The sequence below is a fragment of the Hordeum vulgare genome, chromosome 5H, assembly GCF_904849725.1.
Source record: "Hordeum vulgare subsp. vulgare chromosome 5H, MorexV3_pseudomolecules_assembly, whole genome shotgun sequence".
NCBI classification, from domain to species: domain Eukaryota; kingdom Viridiplantae; phylum Streptophyta; class Magnoliopsida; order Poales; family Poaceae; genus Hordeum; species Hordeum vulgare.
This window is the reverse complement of record NC_058522.1, coordinates 207,032,161-207,053,086: the sequence shown is the minus strand read 5'-3', so window position 1 is coordinate 207,053,086 and position 20,926 is coordinate 207,032,161. Positions and strand designations below refer to the sequence as shown.

The 20,926-nt window shown below is 54.6% G+C and overlaps 1 protein-coding gene across 5 annotated transcripts in view; it reads right to left on the bottom strand.

The window, feature by feature from the left end:
• The window catches only part of LOC123395533 (zinc finger CCCH domain-containing protein 65-like), a 78,195-nt gene that overhangs the window by 6,339 nt on the left and 50,930 nt on the right, over nt 1-20,926 (bottom strand). For 4 of the 5 annotated variants that reach the window (XM_045090541.1, XM_045090542.1, XM_045090543.1 and 1 more), the window contains one exon: nt 4,167-4,292. The exons of the other annotated variant lie outside the window; for it this stretch is intronic. In XM_045090541.1, the coding sequence (XP_044946476.1) occupies nt 4,167-4,292 (126 nt within the window). The remainder of the gene's footprint in view (nt 1-4,166; nt 4,293-20,926) is intronic. 5 annotated transcript variants of the gene reach the window in all.

Below are 20,926 nucleotides of genomic sequence, written 5' to 3'. Positions count from 1 at the left end.
CAGCTGCAGCTTTGGCCAGCGCCGCCTGAATCCTGGCGCGCTTTTTCTTTCCCCCACGCTTTCCTCTTTTGGCTTTGCGACGAGGTAGGTGGGTCCCAGCCTGGGGCCATGCATCCATGCATCTGGCACGGGATGGTACGGGCGGAGGCGCATGCACAGCCGCAGCGGCGCGGGGCGTCGGCCGGCCAGTGTCGACCGCCTCGCCATCGGCCCGTAGGCGGCCCCTGGAGCAAGTCCAGCCGGCAGCGTCAACTGCCATGCCGTCGGCGCGTCCATCAGGGGCGGAGGTTGATCGGCGACGTTTCCGAACACGGCGGTGTTGCTGCCCGCGTCCACGACCATGGCCTGCAGGGTCATGCGTGCTGCCATGTGCCTCTCCATCTCCATTGCCATCACCATTGGTAGCATCGTCAACCACCCTGGGAAGGGCGGCGGATCTCACTAGCCGGATGGAGATAGGATACTCCAGGGTGCGGACGGCCGGAGGCAGGTCAGGCCGGACGGCGGGGACGTGCTCGACAATCTCCAGGATGGCATCTCGGCGAATGGAGGCCAGGTCTCGCACGCGCCCGGTGAGCCGGAATACGGCAAGGTCCACGCGGGAGCGCGTGTCCGGGTGCAGCCGCTCAACACAACAGCCAGTCCCGAGGATGTGCTCGCCGTGGACAGGTGCCACGCCTGCACCGGGATGCCGCGGAGCTCGAGCTGCACAGAGTATGCAAAGCTCCCAGCAGTAGCGTGGGCGAGCTTGCACCAGGGGCGGAGCAGCAGGGAGAAGCGGGCGGCGTTGATGAGGCGGTCGCCGGCCATCCGGTCCATGATCAGCTGCGAGGAGAAGATGATGAGGAAGTCCTCCGGGGCGTGCTTGTGCACGGTGAAGTCGCCGGGCTGCAGATCAAACATAGCATGCAGGGAAGCCTCCACGTCGGCCGGAGAGACGAAGGGCCTGGTGCCGGTGATGGTGGCCACCATGCCACGCGCGAGCACCTCCTCCGCTTCCTCCATCTCGATGGAACGAGCGATGGTGACATGCGCGGGCGCGGGGGCGGACGGCTGGGGCGGTGCGGCGTTACGAGGCTGCGCGGCGTCGCGGGGGAGTCGAGGAGGTGGGTTGCGCGGCGGGGAGTTGGGCACCTGCCGGTGAACCGCCTGAGGCTGCGCACGGTGGTCGCCGGGCAGCCGTGTCTCGCAGCAGTTGGACTCGTGGCCGGAGATGAGACAGCGGCGGCAGCGCACGGGGTTGGTGCAGGCACGCACCCGGTGTCCGCCTTCCAGGCACCTGAAGCACAGGCCCGCGACTTCCTCGGGCGACGGGCTGCGGCGGCGGCGCTGGGAAGGAGGGGTGCCCGCGCGACGCACGCGCGCGTGACGGTTCCTCCGCCGCGGCTGCTGGAATCCATCGGCGTCGAGTACAGGGCCTCCAGACGCACGGTGGACTTCCGAGCGCGGTCCCAGGCGGGCGGCGGCAGGAACGCGGGCAGCCGGCGCGGTCGAGTGGAGCGGCACCAGGGCCGAGGAAGGGGCCGGGCGTGGCGCGGCCTGCGACGGGGGACCGTGCCGGGCCGGCGGGGTGCTGAGGACCTCGCGGTAGGAGCGCGAGTCAGAGGATTCGCCCGCAGGGCCGCTCCAGCGGATGCAACCGTCGGGGCTGGAGTCGCCGGAGCGGGTGTCGGCGGAGGCCATGGCCGGAGGGGGGGGGGAGGAGGAGGGCTACCGGCGGGGATTCGACGGCGGCGAGGCTGGTGGGCTAGGCTAGGCTAGGGAGCGAGCGGGGAGCGGGGAGCGGGGAGCCATCACACTACTGTGAGAAGTTCTGTTCTCTTGTTGCAAAATTACCTCTAGTCCCTCCAAAACCTGAATGCTGAACCGGATCAGGGCAGATGTAAAGGGAACAGGTTGACACAGCTCAACCTCAGTCGACATGGGCAACCCAAAGCTTCTACTGCAGTGACCATGTGGGGAAGATCAGAGCTGTTAAGCTTCATGAACTAGCCAACGCAACCAAAAGTCCGAACTGATGGAAAGGGCTAGTGTGCAATCCACATATACTGTAACACCCTCTCTCACGTGTGACAGGGAAGACAAGTCAACACGTGCAACCGGAAGAGAGCAACGACGCGCGAAACTCAGTATGACTCAAGAGGTGTCTACGTGGACACAAAGGGGGCTACCAGCAATTTTTTTAAATAAATTGCGAAAGCCAGGACTTGAACTCAAGACCTTAGCTCCGATATCATGTTAAGCTTCATGAACTAGCCAACGCAACCAAAAGTCCAAACTGATGGAAAGGGCTAGTGCAATCTACATATACTGTAACAAGAGCATGGATGGATTAAGCTTAATGTCCACACTACTTACCTTGCTGATGCGAGGACTGATACCTAGGGGGCAGTAGCCCGAGACGAGGCAGCCAATATCTATTCAGCCTGGTCATGTGTGACAGCACAGCGCTGTCTGAGTCAATTGTGTGCCTGGAAAGTTTGAGGATTGCGATGGCATACCTTGATAAACCCTTCCACCTTGAGAGTGATGCTTTGATGGTAGTTGATGTGTTAAGGAAAGAAACAGATCGATGGCGGGTGGGGTGATCGAAGATATCAAACTTATCGTCCCCAACCTACCAGACTACAAACGATCCAAGATGGACAAGGTTTGTACCCATGAGCTTGCTCAGTTTGGGCTTAGTGTTGAGTACATGGTTTTTGCCGGGCTGCAATCCGACCTGCATATCCGAGATAGCCCTGCGTGACTGTAACCAATCTTTTGCTGCTTAATTAATGGAGATAATTCCTTATTTGACCCTCTCTTAAAATTTGGTTGCCTATTTGACCCCAAAAAAAATCCTTATTTGTCATCCAATGTAAAATTTGTCCCATATATGACACTTCCGTCTATTTTGACCATTAAGGATGTCAAGTGTTGCGTGAAAAGACCATTCTATCCCTGGTGTTATACATGGGTAAAAAAAATCGTTGGTTTCTTCAGCATGACAGACAACCCTACCAAAACGTGTGACCTCACACGCTCGCAACCGCCTGGCATGCAGATGACAAATACTACTGTACCAGTACTTCAAATATAAACATGGTATGCATGCATGCATAGGGGACTTTAACACCACCAGTGTACTGTTCCTGCTGCATATGTAATACGTACGTATTTACGTGCTGTCAACCTCTTGTGAGTGCACGAGGTGGTGCTGCTCCTAGCTAGCTAGCTATCTCGTTGACGTACACGAATGCAAGTACATATGCACCAGCGGCGGCTTGTTGGAGTTAATCACAATTATTTGAATTAATAATTCAGTGGAACAAAAGAAAGATCTTTTTTTCAGCATTGTATAGCAACAGGGGTATAATGGTCTTTTCGCGTTACACTTAACATCGTTTGTGGTCAAACTAGACAAAAATGTCATATACGGAACAGATTTTACATTGACAGTCAAATAAGGAAGAAAAACTTTTTTGGGCCAAACAGGGAAGCAAACTTTAAGAAAAGGCCAAATAAGGAATTCTCTCTAATTAATGAAAGTTATTTATTTTTGTAAACATGCAATTCTGGGAGAAAATTTGTGTTGTAGTATCCTTTATAGTTTTAATCCCAAAAGCAAAGTGATACAGGTGAAACAAAAAAAGAGAAGTTCTATGTGATACTTTTGTCTCTTGTCCAGTGAGTACACCAATTATCAAAGGAACTTCTGCCTGTAGTATTCTTTAAAGTTTCAAACCCAAAAGCAAAGTGATACAGGTGAAACAAAAAAGTGAAGTTCTATGTGGATTAGCTTTCGTCCCTTTTCCATTTAGTACACCATTTATCAAAGGGAAACTTCTGCCTGCAGTGTCCTTTAAAATTTCAACCCAAAAAGCAAATTGATACAGGTGAAACAAAAAAGAGAAGTTCTATGTGGATGCTTTTGTCCCTTGTCCACTTAGTACACCATTTACTAAAGGGAAACTTCTGCCATATCCGTAGCTTCCAACATTGGTTGAACTTGAACATCAGTTTTTATATGGATGTATACTAATGCTTTAAGTCATTGATATGCACATCCCCTAAGATCAAAAGTATCTCTAGAGCATGAAAACTTCAAAAAAAACTAACCAAAACAACATAATCTGAGTCTAACGGAACCAGGGATACAAGTTGAAGAAATGAATGGAACTTACTGGACGAAGTGGAAGACCTAGAAAATTCAGCTCAACCTTTGCAACTTCTGTTTTCCTTTCTTTCCCTTCGCAATGTAGGTATCTGCAAGATTCCCCAAATTTGCATCCTCCGGGCGTTGAATAATACTGCGTTAATTTAAGTTAAAAAAATGATCTGAGGGGTTCATCCACACCACAAATATGCACAATATATTCGTCTTTGGGTAGCCTAACTCCCAAACAAGATGTGGGTTAGTGGAATCACTGGGCTCACACTCCTACCTACAAATTCCAGATAGATCAACCCAGCTATTCTTTAACAAGCGCAAAGGTCCAACTGTTATCCAGATTGTACCAATGCTAGTACATACCTCCAGGCTCCAGCCCTCAAAGCACCACCTTATGACTCCAAGAGGTGTGCCGTTTGCTGGGTTATCATACTGCCAAGACAGTCTGTATAGTTGGGAAATACGTAACTTTGTATTCCTGGGGGCCAAAGGCCAGTATATGTAATACATGTACAGGTGGTAAATATGCAGGAAACCCCTCATATTACAGGGAAAATATGAAGGCCATACATGGAACATAATATATCCCTAACACCCCCACCCCACACACCCGCCCTGCGGTGCGGAGCAGCCTGTTGGAGCAATGCTCCCGCACATGCAGCTGAACCAACACAGACGTGACCACATCCCTCTCTCTCTCTGTAACTACCTGCATAAGTTCCTCCCTACTATCTGACCGCATGCAGCTTGCTTATAGGGACATGGTTAGTTAGTTAGTGGGTGTGTGCACGATATGACTTGTACCTATAAATGTAACTCTCTGTGAATGAATACAGTGTGATTGCTCCATTCTTCGTCTGTTCACTCTACATGGTATCAGATATCTAGTCCATCTTCGATCCACCTTTCTCGCTCCCGCCTGCTCCGATGGATTTCTCCGCGACATTGCTACTACCTCAAACGGAGACCCTACGCATACTCAAATACCAAAGAATCGACCATGAAGAAGCGAGGGAAGAAGGCCAAGTCATGGCAGAGAAGAAGAGAGACGACAAGGGAAAAGGGCTGCAAAAGCTATAGCAGCTGGACGTCCAGCCAGCAACTCAGGCTGTCCGGCCTGAGCCCGGACGACCGGCCACCAACCTGGACGTCGAAGCTATCTTACTTAATGTCCGGCCTTCATCCAGCCATGGCCCGAAACATTCCGGCCACCATCTCGAACCTCCGGCCTACCTGCATGCAGTTTGAGAGCCATATATCCCTCTATCCCACCTACTCTATTTCGCACCTAGACTAGATTAACCAGCAACCTCTATGTGGGCAAGACTACCCTAAGCCCTTTGGCCCCGGCTCTTGCCCAACACCTGGTCTCATCTTTGATCCTGTCCATGAGCTCATCGAGCGATGGGGTGATGTGGTCAAAGACACACGCATTCCTATGTTTCCATATCATCCAGGGCACCAGAAGCGAGGCTGACCTCAGGGCCTTGCGAAGCGATGGTGGTGTGGCGTCCCTCGCCCTCATCCACCAGTCCTGGAGTGAGGCATCGTGCTCCGGCGACGGGGCCGTTAGGCGCAGCCAAGATAGGGTCTCGTGCCAAGCCTGCCTCGCGGAAGGGCAAGTGAGCAGCAAATGCCTGATGGTCTCCGGCTCTTGGTCGCATAGTAAGCAGCGGGTGTGATGGGGAAGGCCTCGGCGAGCGAGCCGTTCCGCGGTCCAGCAACGGTCCATGTTGGCAAGCCAGTGGAAGAACTTTACCTTCGGCGGAGCCCATCCCTTCCAAATGAGCTGCCAGGAACGGCATGTCGACGATCCATGGAAGGTGGCCCGGTAGCAGGACCTCGCCGAGTAGACACCATTGGCCGTCCATTTCCAAACGAGCTTGTCCGGTTCGGTGGACAGTATAGTGTGCGTCACGAGCTGCCATGTCCTCAGGTATTGGCCAATCTCTTGCAGGCCCAAAACTCCGCGAATGTCCCGGGCCCAGGCGTTGCCAGCAATGCCCTCCGCCACCGTCCGCGCTCTTCTTCTGTTCTTGGGGATGCATAGGTAGAGCAGGGGCGCGAGCTCGCATATGGACTGACCGTGCAGCCAACGATCTTCCCAGAATAGGGTTGTCAGACCATCTCCAACCACCATGGAGGTGGAGGCGTAGAAGAGGCCACGCTCCTCAGGGGAGAACTGCAGGTCGAGGCCTTGCCATGCACGGTTAGCGTCCGTCCTCGAGAGCCAGAGCCATCGGAGTCTGAGAGCAAGCCCCGTGCGCTCGAGGTCTCGGACGCCCAGCCCGCCATACGCGATCGGCCGGCAGACCGTGCGTCAGTTCACGTGGCAATGCCCTCCAAGCGCAACCTCGCGGCCAGCCCAAAGGAAACCGCGCTGAATCTTCTCGAGCTGCTTCAGAGTTTTCTTCGGGGGTTACTTATTCCTTTCGTTGATTGTGGATCTAGTTGTCTCTTTGCTTAAAAGCTTGGAGAGCGCATGTGTGATGTGGATCTTGTTCATGTAGTGATTTCCCTCTTGTGTTTCTCGAGTTATTTGTGTGCTTCCCCTTGTTCATCACCAAATTGTGAAGATTGGGCATCAAATAGGGCTTTGCCCCATAACACCCCCCAAAACTCAGGGTGGATCCAGAGCACCAAGTTTGGACAGAAAAGTCCATGATGCACTCTAGTCTGGCCTTTGTAAAGAAATCTGTGAACTTAACTCAAAAAGCACATACTGAAGAGCGATAACCTAATCCCGCACCCCAGCACGTACAAAATAAATATCAATACCAATATGCTTGGTGAGCTCATGCTTCAAAGGGTCACAAGCAATACTAATAGCAACTATACCATCGGACAAGAGTATAGTAGGTGTAGTATCAGACACACCAAACTCCTAAAATAACCACCGTAACCAAGTCACAAAGTCACCACTACCGTCCAAAGAGCCATAGCTCGAAACTCGGCCTTTGCAGTCGAATGGAAAACTGTAGTCTATTTCTTCGTCTTCCACACAATGAGAGAATCACCAAGAAAAACATAGTAAGCATAAAATGAACATCGATCAGAGGGAACACTAACCCACGTAACATCTAAATAGAATAGGCTTGAAAACGAACTGGAGCGGAGGAAAAAGACGGTGAGAGATCGTGCCACGAAGATTTCGAAGAACACTAAGGTGAGTATAGTTAAGTGAAGTAGGAGTAAAAACAAACTGTCTCAAAATATAGACATAATAGGAGATATCCGAACGAGTCACAGCTAGATAGACAAGACCCCAACAAGATGACAGCAACACATCGGATCATACAAGGGGTCACCATCAGAAGCACAGACCTGAAATTGAGCTCCATGTGAGTCTCAACAGTGCGCTCACCAATAAGAGAAGCATCAGCAAGAGGATCATGTATATACTTTTCTTGGGAAACAAACCATGAGCAAAAAGGTGGACAAGAAGCGCAGGATCATAAGCACTCGCCAAAAAATCAACGATAGTCACCACAGACGTGAAACGCTAAAACCAGGCACGAGGGGTTTGCTTAAGGCCATAGAAAGAAAGACAAAGACGACAAACCATGCTATCAGAAACATAGCTTCATGTAAACTGCCTCACCCAACCCACCATTAAGAAACGCATTCTTAACATCAAGCTGAGACACAAACCATAGCAAGAAATGTGGAATAAGTGGTCATATGGGCCACTAGAGCAAAAGCTTCGTAGTAATCACGACCATGCTCCTGCTGGAAGTCACGAGCCAAAGAGCTTTGTAGCGCTCAAGAGAATCATTGGAGCGAGTCTTAACCTTGCAGGCCCACATACAAGTGATGGGAACATGGGAGAAAGAGGAAGAGGAACAATATCCCACATGTTGGTGTGCTCAATAGCAGAAATCACCTCTGTCATCACAAGCTAGCATTCACGATGAATAACATTACCATAAAAAGTCAGCTCAAGAACAATTGAGTTAGAAAAACCATAGTGATCAATAGGCGGAAGCAGGTGATGATATAAGTAATAAGTAGGCTAAGACGAGGAGCAGGGCACATCAGAGGTAGAGGGCTCATCAGTAGACTCATCCACAACACACAGACGACAAGTATAATAGTGAGGAAAAGAGGAACGAACATGAGGAATCAGCAGGATAGACTCGGGTGACGAAGACGAGGAAGCCACCTACGATGAGGGTGCAGAATCCCATGATAAGCTAAGTGAGGAAACTATAGGAGATGACGGTGGTAGATCTACAACAGTTAAGAGAAGCATGAGCAGTGGGATGGACGCGGATAGATGTGTCGAGAAAATGAGGAAAGAGATATCCTCCATTGAGAAGGCCGAGGAAGATGGACGCGGATAGAAGGAACAACCGAACAAGACTCATCAGAAGTCACATCCCGAGAAATACGCATTTGACAACCGACACGATCCCACCAATGATAGCCCTTATTCTCCTCATTGTATCCTAAGACACACTGGACAGACTAAGCGGTTAGTTTGATGCTTTAGGGTGTGTTTGGTAGCCTGCATGGAGGGTGCATGAGCCCAAATGTTCCCTATCCAACCCACTTTTCGCTGTTTGGTAGAGTGCATGGGCTCTGTTGGACTATGCTCAACCGATGCAAAAAAAAACCTCGGCTATGCTCAACCCAACACCCCCATCGGGCCTAGCTGGGGTCAGCTAGGCTGGCTTCGACCCACCTCTGCCCTCGAACTACCACCCCTCTCGAACCCACCTCTCCCTCGCGGCCCATTTTTTTTTCTCTCGCAGCCGCAAGCCTCTTTCTCACACCACCCGATGTCGCCGCCGCTGCCGCTAATCTACCCTGCCCCCGCCCCTGCCATGGGCCTACCCCGCCGCCGCCGCCGATCTACCCTACCCCCGCCCCGGGTCTACTCCGCCGCCGCCGCCGATCTACCCCACCGTCACCGACGTTGATCTACCCCTGCACCGGTCTCTGCCCCGTTCGTGCCCCTGCTCCGACCCTCTTCAACCGCGACGGATCTACCCCGCCGCCGCTGGTCTTCCTTCACCCCCTTCTCCCTTCCCCCTCATCCCTTCCTTCACCCCTTCTCCCTTCCCCCTTCCTTCCTTCGCCTAACTCCCTCCCTCCATGCTTCCTGCCTAGATCTCTGGAGTATTCCTCCATTCTCTTTTGATTAGGTGGTAAGAACGAGCACAATAGATGTTTCCCTTTCATATGTTGTAATTATTGTGCTCAGATTTAATGTTGTTGTTTGCCTGTCACAGTTGGAAAAAATTGTATGTGATAACTTTTATTTTTTTTGTTTTTTAATGGATGAATTGGCAAGAAAATGAAGAAAATTCATTGTGAGAGGAGCTTGGTCTAGCTGAAATAATGATTGATGCATCCTACCTCAAATACACGCTACCAAACACAGTCCGAGCACAACATGTCTCAACACATACATCACAACCAAACACCACACATGCATGCATCCAACATGTCCTGACTTAGCATGTCTTATAGAATGGGAACAGCTACCAAACACACCCTTAGGGGGGGGGGGGAGCAAGGAGAACATGGCAAACACAACCAGACAAGCGAAGTGCCCATGAGAAAGATAAAAAAGATGCTTGAAAGGAATGCCGCCCTGTGGAGCAGCGAATGGCTGAATATTGATGAGATAGGTGAAAGTGGAAACAGCCTCAGCGCAAAAGTGAGGCGGGAGAGAGGCAGCGATCATCAACGCACGAGCAGTCTCAAAAAGGTGACGATGCTTGCGCTCAGCCACACCGTTCCGAGCTTGAGTACTAGGACAAGAGAACTGAGCAAGGTTGCACTGCTCAGCAAGGAATCCATGCAGCAAACGAGAGATATACTCACCTGCAAAGCGCAGGTCTGCACGAAAAGACACAAATAGGTGTGGAAAACTGGGTATGAAGCATGGCTGCAAACTTCTCATAGATAGAGAAGATCTCACTACGAGAAGACAAAATATATTGAAGTGTGTCGAGAGAAATGATATATCCTAACTACGTAGCAGTGCCGCACATATGTGTTGTCGTGCGGCGGCCTGTTAACCACCCCGATAATCACGATTTAGCTTGTGCGGCGTCCACCGACCTTGTTTTTTTCTTAGCCCGCGTGCACCCGCAAAAAAGGTCAGTGCTCCTAGGCCCAAGTGTGCGCTTCTGCTGGGGCATGTAGGGCCATGCTGTGCATGAGGCTGGCACATCGCGTAAAAAAGAACACTGCCGATCTGAAACCTCTCTTTCCCTATCGCTTTCACCATTATGCTCTCTTCTTTCTTTTTACTTGATCTACACCATGATGCTTGCATGCATGAGAACTCAGCATGCACGCATCAATCAAGTATTTGTTTGACAAAGATGAAAACTGAAGAAAAAAATGCTTACTTGCGAAATTAAAAGCATTTAGTTTCTACATGATTAGTGCTTACTTGTTGGATTATATAAAACTTAATTATCAGGTTTTCAAACCTACTCAGTTGCACTTAATTGTCAGGTTTTGAACATGTGCAGTTGACAGATTATAAGTATTTAGTTATCGGATTTACACCTACATAGACGCCAGAAATAGAAAATACTTGTCAAAAAAGTTTAACATGCTCTGTTGCCAGATTACAGTCAGTTACCGGCTTAAAAAAGCTTAGTTGCGAAAATGGAAAAAATGCTTCGTTTATCAGTGCCAAGTACCCTGGTTAATAGAGGATGAGCCAATTTAAAAAGAGCACACTAGTACACCACTATAACACACTGTAGTGCACTACTGTAGCCTTAAAAATTACTGTGTGCCGCGTCATAGCACATCACGTACAGCCTTGCAGAGAATAGATTCCACCGAATAATTGTTGCACAGTGCAGTTTAGTTTTACTAGCGCCTGCGGGCCCGAATGAAAAAACTTGTTTCACTACTTGCCACCAGATAGAGCATGCAGGTGTGTGCCACACGGTAAAGCAGCTGTGCAGCGTGCGTACTGTAGATTTTACCAAGATAATATAGTAGTGATGGCCTCCTTTCAAGGCAAAGAGAGCTGGAACCCAAACATCATACTGAACAAGATCGAAAGGACGCTGAGACACAGTCTCGCTATGAGGATAACGCAACAAGACCTGTTTACCAAGCCGACAACCCTGACAGACACCACCGGAGACGGATACAAGAAGACCACGTTGAACACTTGAACTAAGGATGAGAGCACGCTTGCATGGGGAAGTGGCAACGGTCGACTGGGGAACAGCGGCGGCCAGCGTAGAGGTCGCCGAGAAAGGGCAGAGGCGATCAGGGCGGGCTGATAGAAGCAGCTGGAGAAGAGCAGACCAGTCTCGTCGATTCCTACGTCATGTACCGCGGCTAGTGGAGAAATCATGCAGGAGGGTCCAGTGGCTCATGGAGGAATCAGCAGCGATGGGCGTTGACCAACTAGGAGGCAGCGGGCGAGGCAAAGCGGATCTGGAGGAGGACAGCCAGCAGCGGCCGGTGGTGGCCGGTGGACAAGGCAGCAGCAACGGCCTGTAGGTGGCGTCCTGGTGTGTGGACAGAGGAGGGAGAGGAAGCAACGTCGGCTAGCCAAGAGGAGGATGGAGACAGGGCAAGGTGGGACCGAAGCATGAGTTGCGCGTGCAAAAAAAAAATTTAGGCTCTAATACCATCGAAAGACGCGAGTTGTATTTTCTAGGGGCCAAGAGCCAGTATATACACGTGTAAAATATGGAGGAAACCCCTCATACTACGAGGAAAATATACTACATGTACAACAATACCACAGGATAGTAGACTTACCAAGACGGCTCACCCGCTGCAGGCACAAGCTATTTTTAACACTTAATGCTACACTTGATCCCTCTAGTTTTCCTTTAGTCACTTGATTAGTCACTTGATCCCTCTAGTTTGCCTTCCTCATCTTGCTGTTAGAGTACTATATATATAGCCATGTAACCTTTCATATTTACCCCATTGTATAAGGGGTTTCCTACATATTCTACACATGTACATGTATATATACTGGCCTATGGTCTCTTGGAAATACAAGTTACATATTTCCTAACATGGTATTAGAGCTAGGTCAATCTTTTTTCACGCCACAACTCATGTTGTTGATCCTCCGTGGCGCAGCCGCTGTTTTTCTCCCCCATTGTAACTGCCAGTTCCCCATGTCCGCTCCTGCAGCCGGTCCACCCACGGCTGCTCCTCTCCTGCCCCGCCGTCTAGATCGAGACGCCCCTATCGTCTGGATCAAACTGCCCCCATCGTCTGGATCGAAGCCGGCGCCCCCATCGTCTCGATCGAAGCATCCAGCCACCGGGTCCCCTTTGGATTGACGCCACCGGCCGCCGGGTCTCCTCGTTCCGACGCTGTTGGATCCCGTCGATCCCGCCACTCCTTGCCAGACGGTGGCCTGGATCGCCGGCCTCCTCTGCCTCGCTGCCCGATGCCGGATCTCGTCAGACCTCCGCCCCTCGCTGGACCTCACGTCCCTCACCGGACCTTGCTGCTGGTTGCCGGTCTCCGTCGCCCTCGCCTGATCCCGCCCCTGCTGCTGGTTCTCGTCGCCCCTCTTAGCATTTGTTGTCGTCGGGAGAGCTGCGTCATCAGGCGTGAGCATTGCTGCCTACCTGTGTTGACCGTAAAAGAAATGTTTTCGTCGGGTTTGCATGTCCCTTGCTGCCCGGGGACTCCTGACGGTGTTTTCTTCAGCGCTTGATGCTCGTTCATGGGTCGTTCCTCAGCGCTTGATGCTCGTTCATTTGTAGTGTCGTCCCCTTCGACGTCTTCCACAGGCTGTGCTGGTAGCTCTACTGCTGCTCCTCCTACGAGCTCCACATATGATGATTGTCGCTCTACACCGACTCCTCTCGCGACGTTCACCGGTGAATGTCCCTCTTCCCCGACACCTCTTGCGACTTTCACCGGTTGTACAGGTGCATATGACTCCATAGACTGCACTTTGCCCACACGTCTTCCCTTGGCGCTTGGTGCTTGTCTACACACGGCCTCATTTTCACCACCGGCCTTTGCAGACAATACTGGTCATGCTACACCGCCACATTTAGCGGCTTCCACTCGTGGTGGTGGTTCCTTCTCTCTCGGTGCCACTATGTCGCCTCCTTCAGTTGTGTACATCACCGAGGAGGAAATTGTGCGACTTCGCGCCCTGCTGATTGCCTCCGACTCTTTATTGTCGGGTGCATCTACATCGACATCTTCAGTTGCGCCGCTGACTGAGCAGGTGGTAGGAACCGCTAGGGTTCTACCGGGTCTAGGGCGGAGGTTGTAGGGGATGAAGCGGAGTTGGCGAGGGCTATCGCGCGAAGGCCGGCGGCTGGGCGCCGTTGCGCGCGAGAGGGAGGCGGTGGCGGTGGAAGGCGACGGCGCAGCTAGGTTTCGGCTCCTCTAGGGCTCTAGGAGCCGAGCAATAGAGTTATGACTATATTGCTTAATTCCAAAAGAGTTGTTTACATCAGTTTATATAATCTGGATAACTTGGACTCTAAGATGACTAAGATAACTTGGACTCTAAGATAACTTGGACACTAAGATAACTAAGATAACTTGGGCTAAGCCCGTAACTAATCCTGCCCATTGGGCCTCCTCCGTTGGTACGTAGTACCGGTCATAACATCTCTCCCCGCCTGCGCAAACAGCTCGTCCTCGAGTTGGAAGTCTGGATAGTGTTGACTGAATTCGTCACGCTGCTCCCAAGTCACATCCTCCTTCGGAAGGCCTTCCCACTGGATCAAGAGGTACCACACCCCGAGACGTAGTTGGGCCCGCAACACCTTTGCTGGCCCGGTTAGGAGGCGCCCGTCGGAGGTCAGGGGTAGTGCCGGCGTGGCTGCCGGTGGCTCCCCACGTAAAGGCTTCAGAAGCCCCACATGGAAGACGTCGTGGATGCGAGCACCGGCCGGAAGCTGAAGCTGGTAGGTCACCTTTCCAATGCGCTCCAGCACGGAAAATGGCCCGGCGTAGCGCGGGCCCAGCTTGCGCTGCGCACGCGGGTCAAGGGATTGCGTAGAACGGTGAAGGAGACGCAGCCACACCCAGTCGCCCACCGCGTACTCCGCCTCGCGGTGGTGGCCGTCATAGTAGTGTTTGGCCAACTGGTGGGCCTGAACGAGGCGTTGGCGCACCTCGGCAAGCATCTCGTCGCGGCTGCGAAGATCACCCGCCGCTTCCGTCCTAGCCGTCTCTGAGTCAACCGGTAGGATGGGCGGGGGCGGTTGGCCATAGACCACCTCGAACGGCGTGGCGCGCAGGGGGAGTGATAAGAGGTGTTGTAGCAGTACTCCGCCCATGCAAGCCAGTCCACCCAAGCACGAGGACGATCACCTGTAACACAACGCAAATACATGGCAATCACCTTGTTGACCACCTCGGATTGACCGTCCGTCTGAGGATGGAACGCCGTGCTTCACGCCCGCCATCCTGAAGAGATCGCGCCAGACATGCCCCGTGAACACCGGGTCCCGGTCACTGACGATCGAAGAAGGAAACCCGTGTAGGCGAACGATGCCGTCGAAGAAGGCCCGGGCCACAGAGGTGGCGGTGTAAGGATGGCCAAGCGCGACGAAGTGGGCGTACTTGGAGAAGTGATCGACCACTGTGAGGATGACGGACTTGCCGCCCACCTTGGGGAGGCCCTCAATGAAGTCCATGGAGATATCGGCCCAGACCTCAGAAGGAACCTCCAAGGGTTGTAGCAGCCCTGCCGGTCGCCGTGTCTCCGTCTTGTTACGCTGGCACGTCGCACAAGACCGCACCCAGTCTCGAACAAGGGCCCGATCGTCGGGGATGTAGAAGTCGGCGCGGAGACGGTGGAGGGTCTTCTGCACACCCTCGTGGCCCGCCGAGTGGGCCAGCAGCAACACCTGATGATGGAGGTCGCCGTGATCCGGCAAGAAGAGGCGTCGCCCATGCAAGAGCAGGCCCTCCGCCAAACGCAACGGCTCCTCCAGGTCACCGGCATCAAGGCGCTGCCGAAGGGACTGCGCGTCGGGTGCGTCTGTGGTGGCCCGACGGATCTCGTCGAAGAGGGCGAACGAGGGCCCTGAGCGGATGATGAGGGCCGCCCCGTCAGAGTCGCCCGCGTCAACGTCGTGGTCGTCGCGGCGGGACAGGGCGTCGGCCACTGTGTTAAGGCGGCCCGGATGATACTCGACGGTGAAATCGAAGCCAAAGAGCTTGCTGATCCACTGGTGTTGCGGCACGGTAGACAGCCTCTGGTCCAATAGGAACTTGAGGCTATAGTGATCTGTGCGAATCTGGAACGACCGTCCCCAAAGATATGGCCGCCAGTGACGTACGGCCTGCACCAAACCAATGAGCTCCCTCTCATAGGCTGCGAGCTTGTGATGGCGCGCGGCGAAAGGCCTGTTGAAGAACGCAAGGGGCCCGTTACCCTGATGAAGGACGACGCCGAACCCCACGCCGGAGGCGTCGCAGTCGACCATGAACGGTCGGTCGAAGTCGGGCATCTGAAGGACGGGACCCGTCGTAAGGGCCCATTTGAGGGCCTCGAACGCCTCCGTGGCCTCCGCATCCCAGGCGAAGGCGCCACGTCGGAGCATGCGCGTGAGCGGGGACGCGATGAGGCCGAATTCCTGGATAAATTTCCGGTAGTAGCCTGTGAGGCCCAAGAAGCCACGGAGAGCCCGCGGGGAGTGCGGCGTCGGCCAGGCCGCAATGGCCGCCACCTTGTCGGCGTCCATAGCAACACCCTCGGCTGAGATGACGTGGCCGAGGTAGGTGACGGAAGGCGTCCCGAATGAGCACTTCGAGCGCTTAAGATGGAGATGGTGCGCTCGAAGCTCGTTGAAGACGATGGCGATGTGCTGAAGATGTTCCGCCCATGTCGTGTTGTAGATAAGAATGTCATTAAAAGAAAACGAGCACAAACCGACGCAAGTAGGGCCGAAGGACGTCGTTCATCAAGGCTTGAAAAGTCGCCGGAGCGTTGGAGAGGCCAAAAGGCATCACCAAGAACTCGAAGTGGCCGTGATGAGTCCGATACGTCGTCTTCGCGACATCGCTCGGGTGCATCCGCACCTGGTGGTAGCCCAAACGGAGGTCAAGCTTGGTGAAGAAGCACGCCCCATGTAGTTCGTCCAGGAGCTTGTCGACGACCGGAATGGGAAATTTATCTTTGAGCGTCTGGGCATTAAGAGCGCGGTAGTCGATGCAGAAGCGCCACGAGCCGTCCGACTTGCGGACGAGGAGGACCGGTGCCGAAAACGGTGAAGTGGAGATCCGGATGATGCCCAGGGCTAGCATGAGCGCGCACTACCGCTCCAGCTCGTCCTTCTGCAGCTGGGGGTAGCGATAGGGACTCACCGCCACCAGCGCCGTGCCTGGCAGGAGATGGATGCGGTGGTCATACACTCGGGCCAACGATAGACCCTGAGGCTCGTCGAAGAGATCGCTGTGCTGCTGCAGGAGATGGTCCAACAGAGGGTGCGCGGACTCGACAGCAGTCGCGGCCAGCTGCGGTTGTGACGTCGCTGGTGGGGCGCCACCCGCGCCCTCCCACTGGACGCGGCGACCCAGGCGCCAGAAGGTCATCGTCATGGCGTCGAAGTCCCAGAGAATGGGACCCAAGGTCCGCAAGAAGTGGACGCCGAGGATGAAGTCGAAGTAGCCCAAGTCGATGCCAGCGCATGTGATGGTGAAGTGTTCGTCGCCGATGGTGATGGAACGTCCCGTGCGAGCCCATGACATCAGAGACGGCGCCGTTAGCCACGGTGACCCGCAGCTGCTCCCCGCCCGTCGGCTGAAGTCCCAAGCGGCGCATGGTCGACTCGGGCAGGAAGTTATGAGTGGAGCCCGTATCCAGAAGGGCCAGGAGGCGCTCGCCGTGGATCATCACCGGCAGGAGCATAGTCTTCTCCGCTCGTATACCCGCAAGGCCATGGAGGGAGACCACAAGAGCTGTCGCCGGTGCGACCTCCGCAGTAGCTGGTGCGGCCAAGTCACCGAGCACGCATGGAGGGAGACCACGAGAGCTGTCGCCGATGCCGGTGCGACCTCCGCAGTAGCTGGTGCGGCCAAGTCACCGAGCTCGTCGACGGGCGTGTCCTCCTCGACGTAGTCGGCCGCCTCCAAGTAGAAGAGGCGCGGGCAGACGTGACCTGGCACGTAGGGCTCGTCGCAGTTAAAGCACAACCCCTGGCGACGGCGCTCGAGCTGCTCGGCCGGGGTGAGCCGGCGGAAGGGCCGCATCGAGGCCGAAGTGGTAGTCGCAGAAGGGACCGGGGGCGGACGGCCCGGCACAGCCGTCGGCTGGGGAAACCGGGCCGGCTGTCGGCCACTTCGCGTCGGCGCCACCTGCTGCAAGGCCTGCGCGCGACGCTCAAAGGCGCGGGCGTAGTACATGGCCGTCTAGAGGTCCTGGGGCCCCCGAAGCTCAACGTCCACGCGGATGTGATCCGACAGACCAACGACGAAGAGCTCGGCCCGCTGCTGAGCCGACACGCCTGGCGCGTGGCACGCCAGGGCCTGGAACCGGTCGGCGAAGTTCTGTACCGTGGAGGTGAAGGGCAATCGGCCGAGCTCCGCCAGCCGGCTCCCTTGTATCGGAGGTCCCAAGCGAAGGAGGCAGACTCGCGGAAGCGTTCCCACGAGGGCATGCCACCCTCGTCCTGCTCGAGGGCGTAATACCACGTTTGTCCGGCGCCTCGGAGGTGATATGAGGCGAGCCAAGTGCTGTCCGACGCGAGTGTGCGTTGAAGGGGTCTTCTGTATCGTCGTAGGCGGCGAAGTCAGACTTGGCGAAGCGCGGCGGTGTCTGAGTAAGACCACCGTGTCCGTACGGCTCGGCGGTGCGGAGCAAGGGTGACGATGCCGGGTCGGTGGCCACCGGGGGTCCCCCATGGAAAGACGGCCCGTCACGGCTGGCGTAGGGGTCCGCGGAGCTGGAGGGCCCCCCGTACTGCACAACAGTCGCCGGCTGCTTCGACGCCATCGTGTAGACCGGCGGCGGAACAGACCCGGCCAACCAGGCCAGAAGTGGGGACGGTGAGGGCGGGAACCGGACCTGCTGGATCAAGACACCTACTGGTGTTGTGGCCGGCGGCCTGGAGCTGAACTGCGGCGGCCCCGGCAGCTACGGCGGCAAGGGGGCGGCCGGCGCGGCCAACGCCTCAAGCGCCTGAGTCGGCCAAGGCGACCAAGGTGGAGTGCTGGCTGGTAGGGGCGGCAGCTGGAGGGACCCGGCAATCGCAGGGCTCGGCGGTGGTGGCTGCTGACAGGGAAGCAGTTGCACCCCGGCGGCGGGGGCCGTCAGCGCCGCCGATTGCGGACGTAGGGGCCGGCCAGATAAAGGCGGATCCCCTGGACCGCGGTGGTGAGGTCGCGCAGGCCCCCATGACCTCCTCCGGGGTGTAGATAACAGGTGTCGGGGCGACAGTGGTAGCCGGCGCGGCGGTGTCGGCCGCCGTACACGGCGGCGCGGTGGAGATGGCCTGCAGCGGGGTGGTGGTGGCGGGCTGGAGGGTGGTGGCGGCCGGCGAGGATGACATGATCGGCCTGGAGTCTCTAGATACCAAATTGGTAGGAACCGCTAGGGTTCTACCGGGTCTAGGGCGGAGGTTGTAGGGGATGAAGCGGAGTTGGCGAGGGCTGTCGCACGGAGGCCGGCGACGGGGCGCCGTTGCGCACGAGAGGGAGGCGGCGGTGGTGGAAGGCGGCGGCGCAGCTAGGGTTCTGGCTTCTCTGGGAGCCGGGCAATAGAGTTGTTTACATCGGTTTATATAATCTCGATAACTTGGACCCTAAGATAAATAAGATAACTTGGACTCTAAGATAACTTGGACACTAAGATAACTTGGGCTAAGCCCGTAACTAATCCTGCCCATTGGGCCTCTTCCGTGGTACGCGGTGTTAGAGTATATATAATATAGCCATGTACCATTTTGTCTTTATCCCAATATATAAGGGGTTTCCTTCATATAGTCCATCACCTGTACATGTATATATATCGGCCTATGGCCTCATGAGAATACAAGTTGCTTATTCCTAACATGGTATTAGAGCTAGGTCAATCTTTGGCACGCCGCAACTCGTGTGATTGATCCAGCGTCGTCGCTGCTTTTTCTTCTACCCATCCTAGCAGCCGGTCTACCCACCCTTCTCTCCTCCCCGATCGTGTCGATCGCCGCAGCTGTCGTCCCGATCGGAAGTCGCTGCTTCTCCAGATCCCACCAGTCCCGCCTGGTCCCGCTCGTCCCGCTGGAAGCGCTGCTCCCGATCTTGTCGATCTCCCGATTTGGTCGCCCACCGCAGATTCCCGCGCCGTCAGCTCCGCACCGATCTGATCCGATCCGCAGTTGCCGATCCCCAATCTCGCCAGGCCCTGCTCCTCTCGCGGCTGCAGGTCCCGCTCAATCTACCGGATCGACGCCCGCAGCCAGTCATGCTCGAAGACTCTGCCAGGTCCCCAGATTCGACGCCAGCTGCAGGCCCCACTCCAGATCCGCCATCATACTGGCCTCCAACTGTCGCCAGCCGCCGCCTCACTCGATTCTGCTGGTTCTCGGTTCTCGTGATCTTAAAAAAAAAGTCTACTACATCGGGCTATGTTGCTGTTCCTCGTTGTCCGGTGATTTTTTATGGCTCTAACTACATCGAGTTCGTTGGCTTCATGCGCATTCATATGGGTGGCATCCGCCTATGGGGTGTTCTTTCTGGCGAGGTCTGTTGTCCGCCACGTCCGGTTCCTCTAGTGGCCCCTACTCCGCCGACTCCACCGGTTCTTCTTGCGGATGCTAATCAGGCCGCAAAGGATGCGGCTAAGCTTGCTGATGAGGCTGTTGATCGTGCTAATGAGGAGGCTCTTCAGACGTATCATGGTGCTCTGTCGGTTTACACCCAATGGCTTGATGATGATGCTCGTGATGCAGCTATTCTCACTGCTAGTGTTCTGCCTCAGTTTGCTTCTGAGTTTCTGGGCCTTCCTACTGTATTTGAGGTGTGGACCCGTCTTCGTCAGCGCTATGAGCCCTCTGGTGATGCCTTATACCTCTCTGTGGTCCGTCAAGAGCATGCTCTTCAGCAGGGTGACTCTACTGTTGATGACTTCTATGCACAGAGTTCTGCTATCTGGCGTCAGCTTGATTCTCTCCGCAGTGCTGGTTGTCGTACTTGCCCCTATTGCCAGGCTGTCCAGACCAATTTGGAGTTTCATTGCGTCTACGAGTTCCTGTCTCAGCTCCGTAAGGAGTTTGAGCCCCGGCGTGTTCAGTTGTTTGCTTGTGGCCGTATTTCTCTCATGGAGGCGCTTTCTGAGATTCGTGCTAAGGAGACTCGCTTACGTGGTGCTGGTTTACTAGAGGTTCCCTCTGTGCTCGCTGCTCGGGCTCCTATGCCACCTGCTGCACCGACCCCTTCTCGCTCGAGTGCTCTGCCACTCTTGCCCACTCCTTCTGGAGGTTCAGGTCGCCCCCGTCCACATTGCGGCTACTGCAACAATGATGGTCATATTGAGACCCAGTGCTACACAAAGAGGAAACACCTGCGCAAGGCGCGATCATCATCTTTGGGAACTTCGTCATCTACCTCGACAGCTTCAGCCATCGCTTTGACTGAGCAGGATATTCTGAGACTTAAGTGTCTGCTCGCTGCTTCAGGTTCTTCCTCGACGGGTACTACTGGTTCTGTGACTGATGCTTCCCTTACTGAGCAACCACCCTCTACACAGTCAGGTACATCCCCATGGGTTCTGGACTTTGGAGCTTCTTTTCATATGTCTTCTCATTCTTCCACTCTGTCCTCTCTTCGCTCACTTGATTCTCCTGTTCATGTCCTTACTGC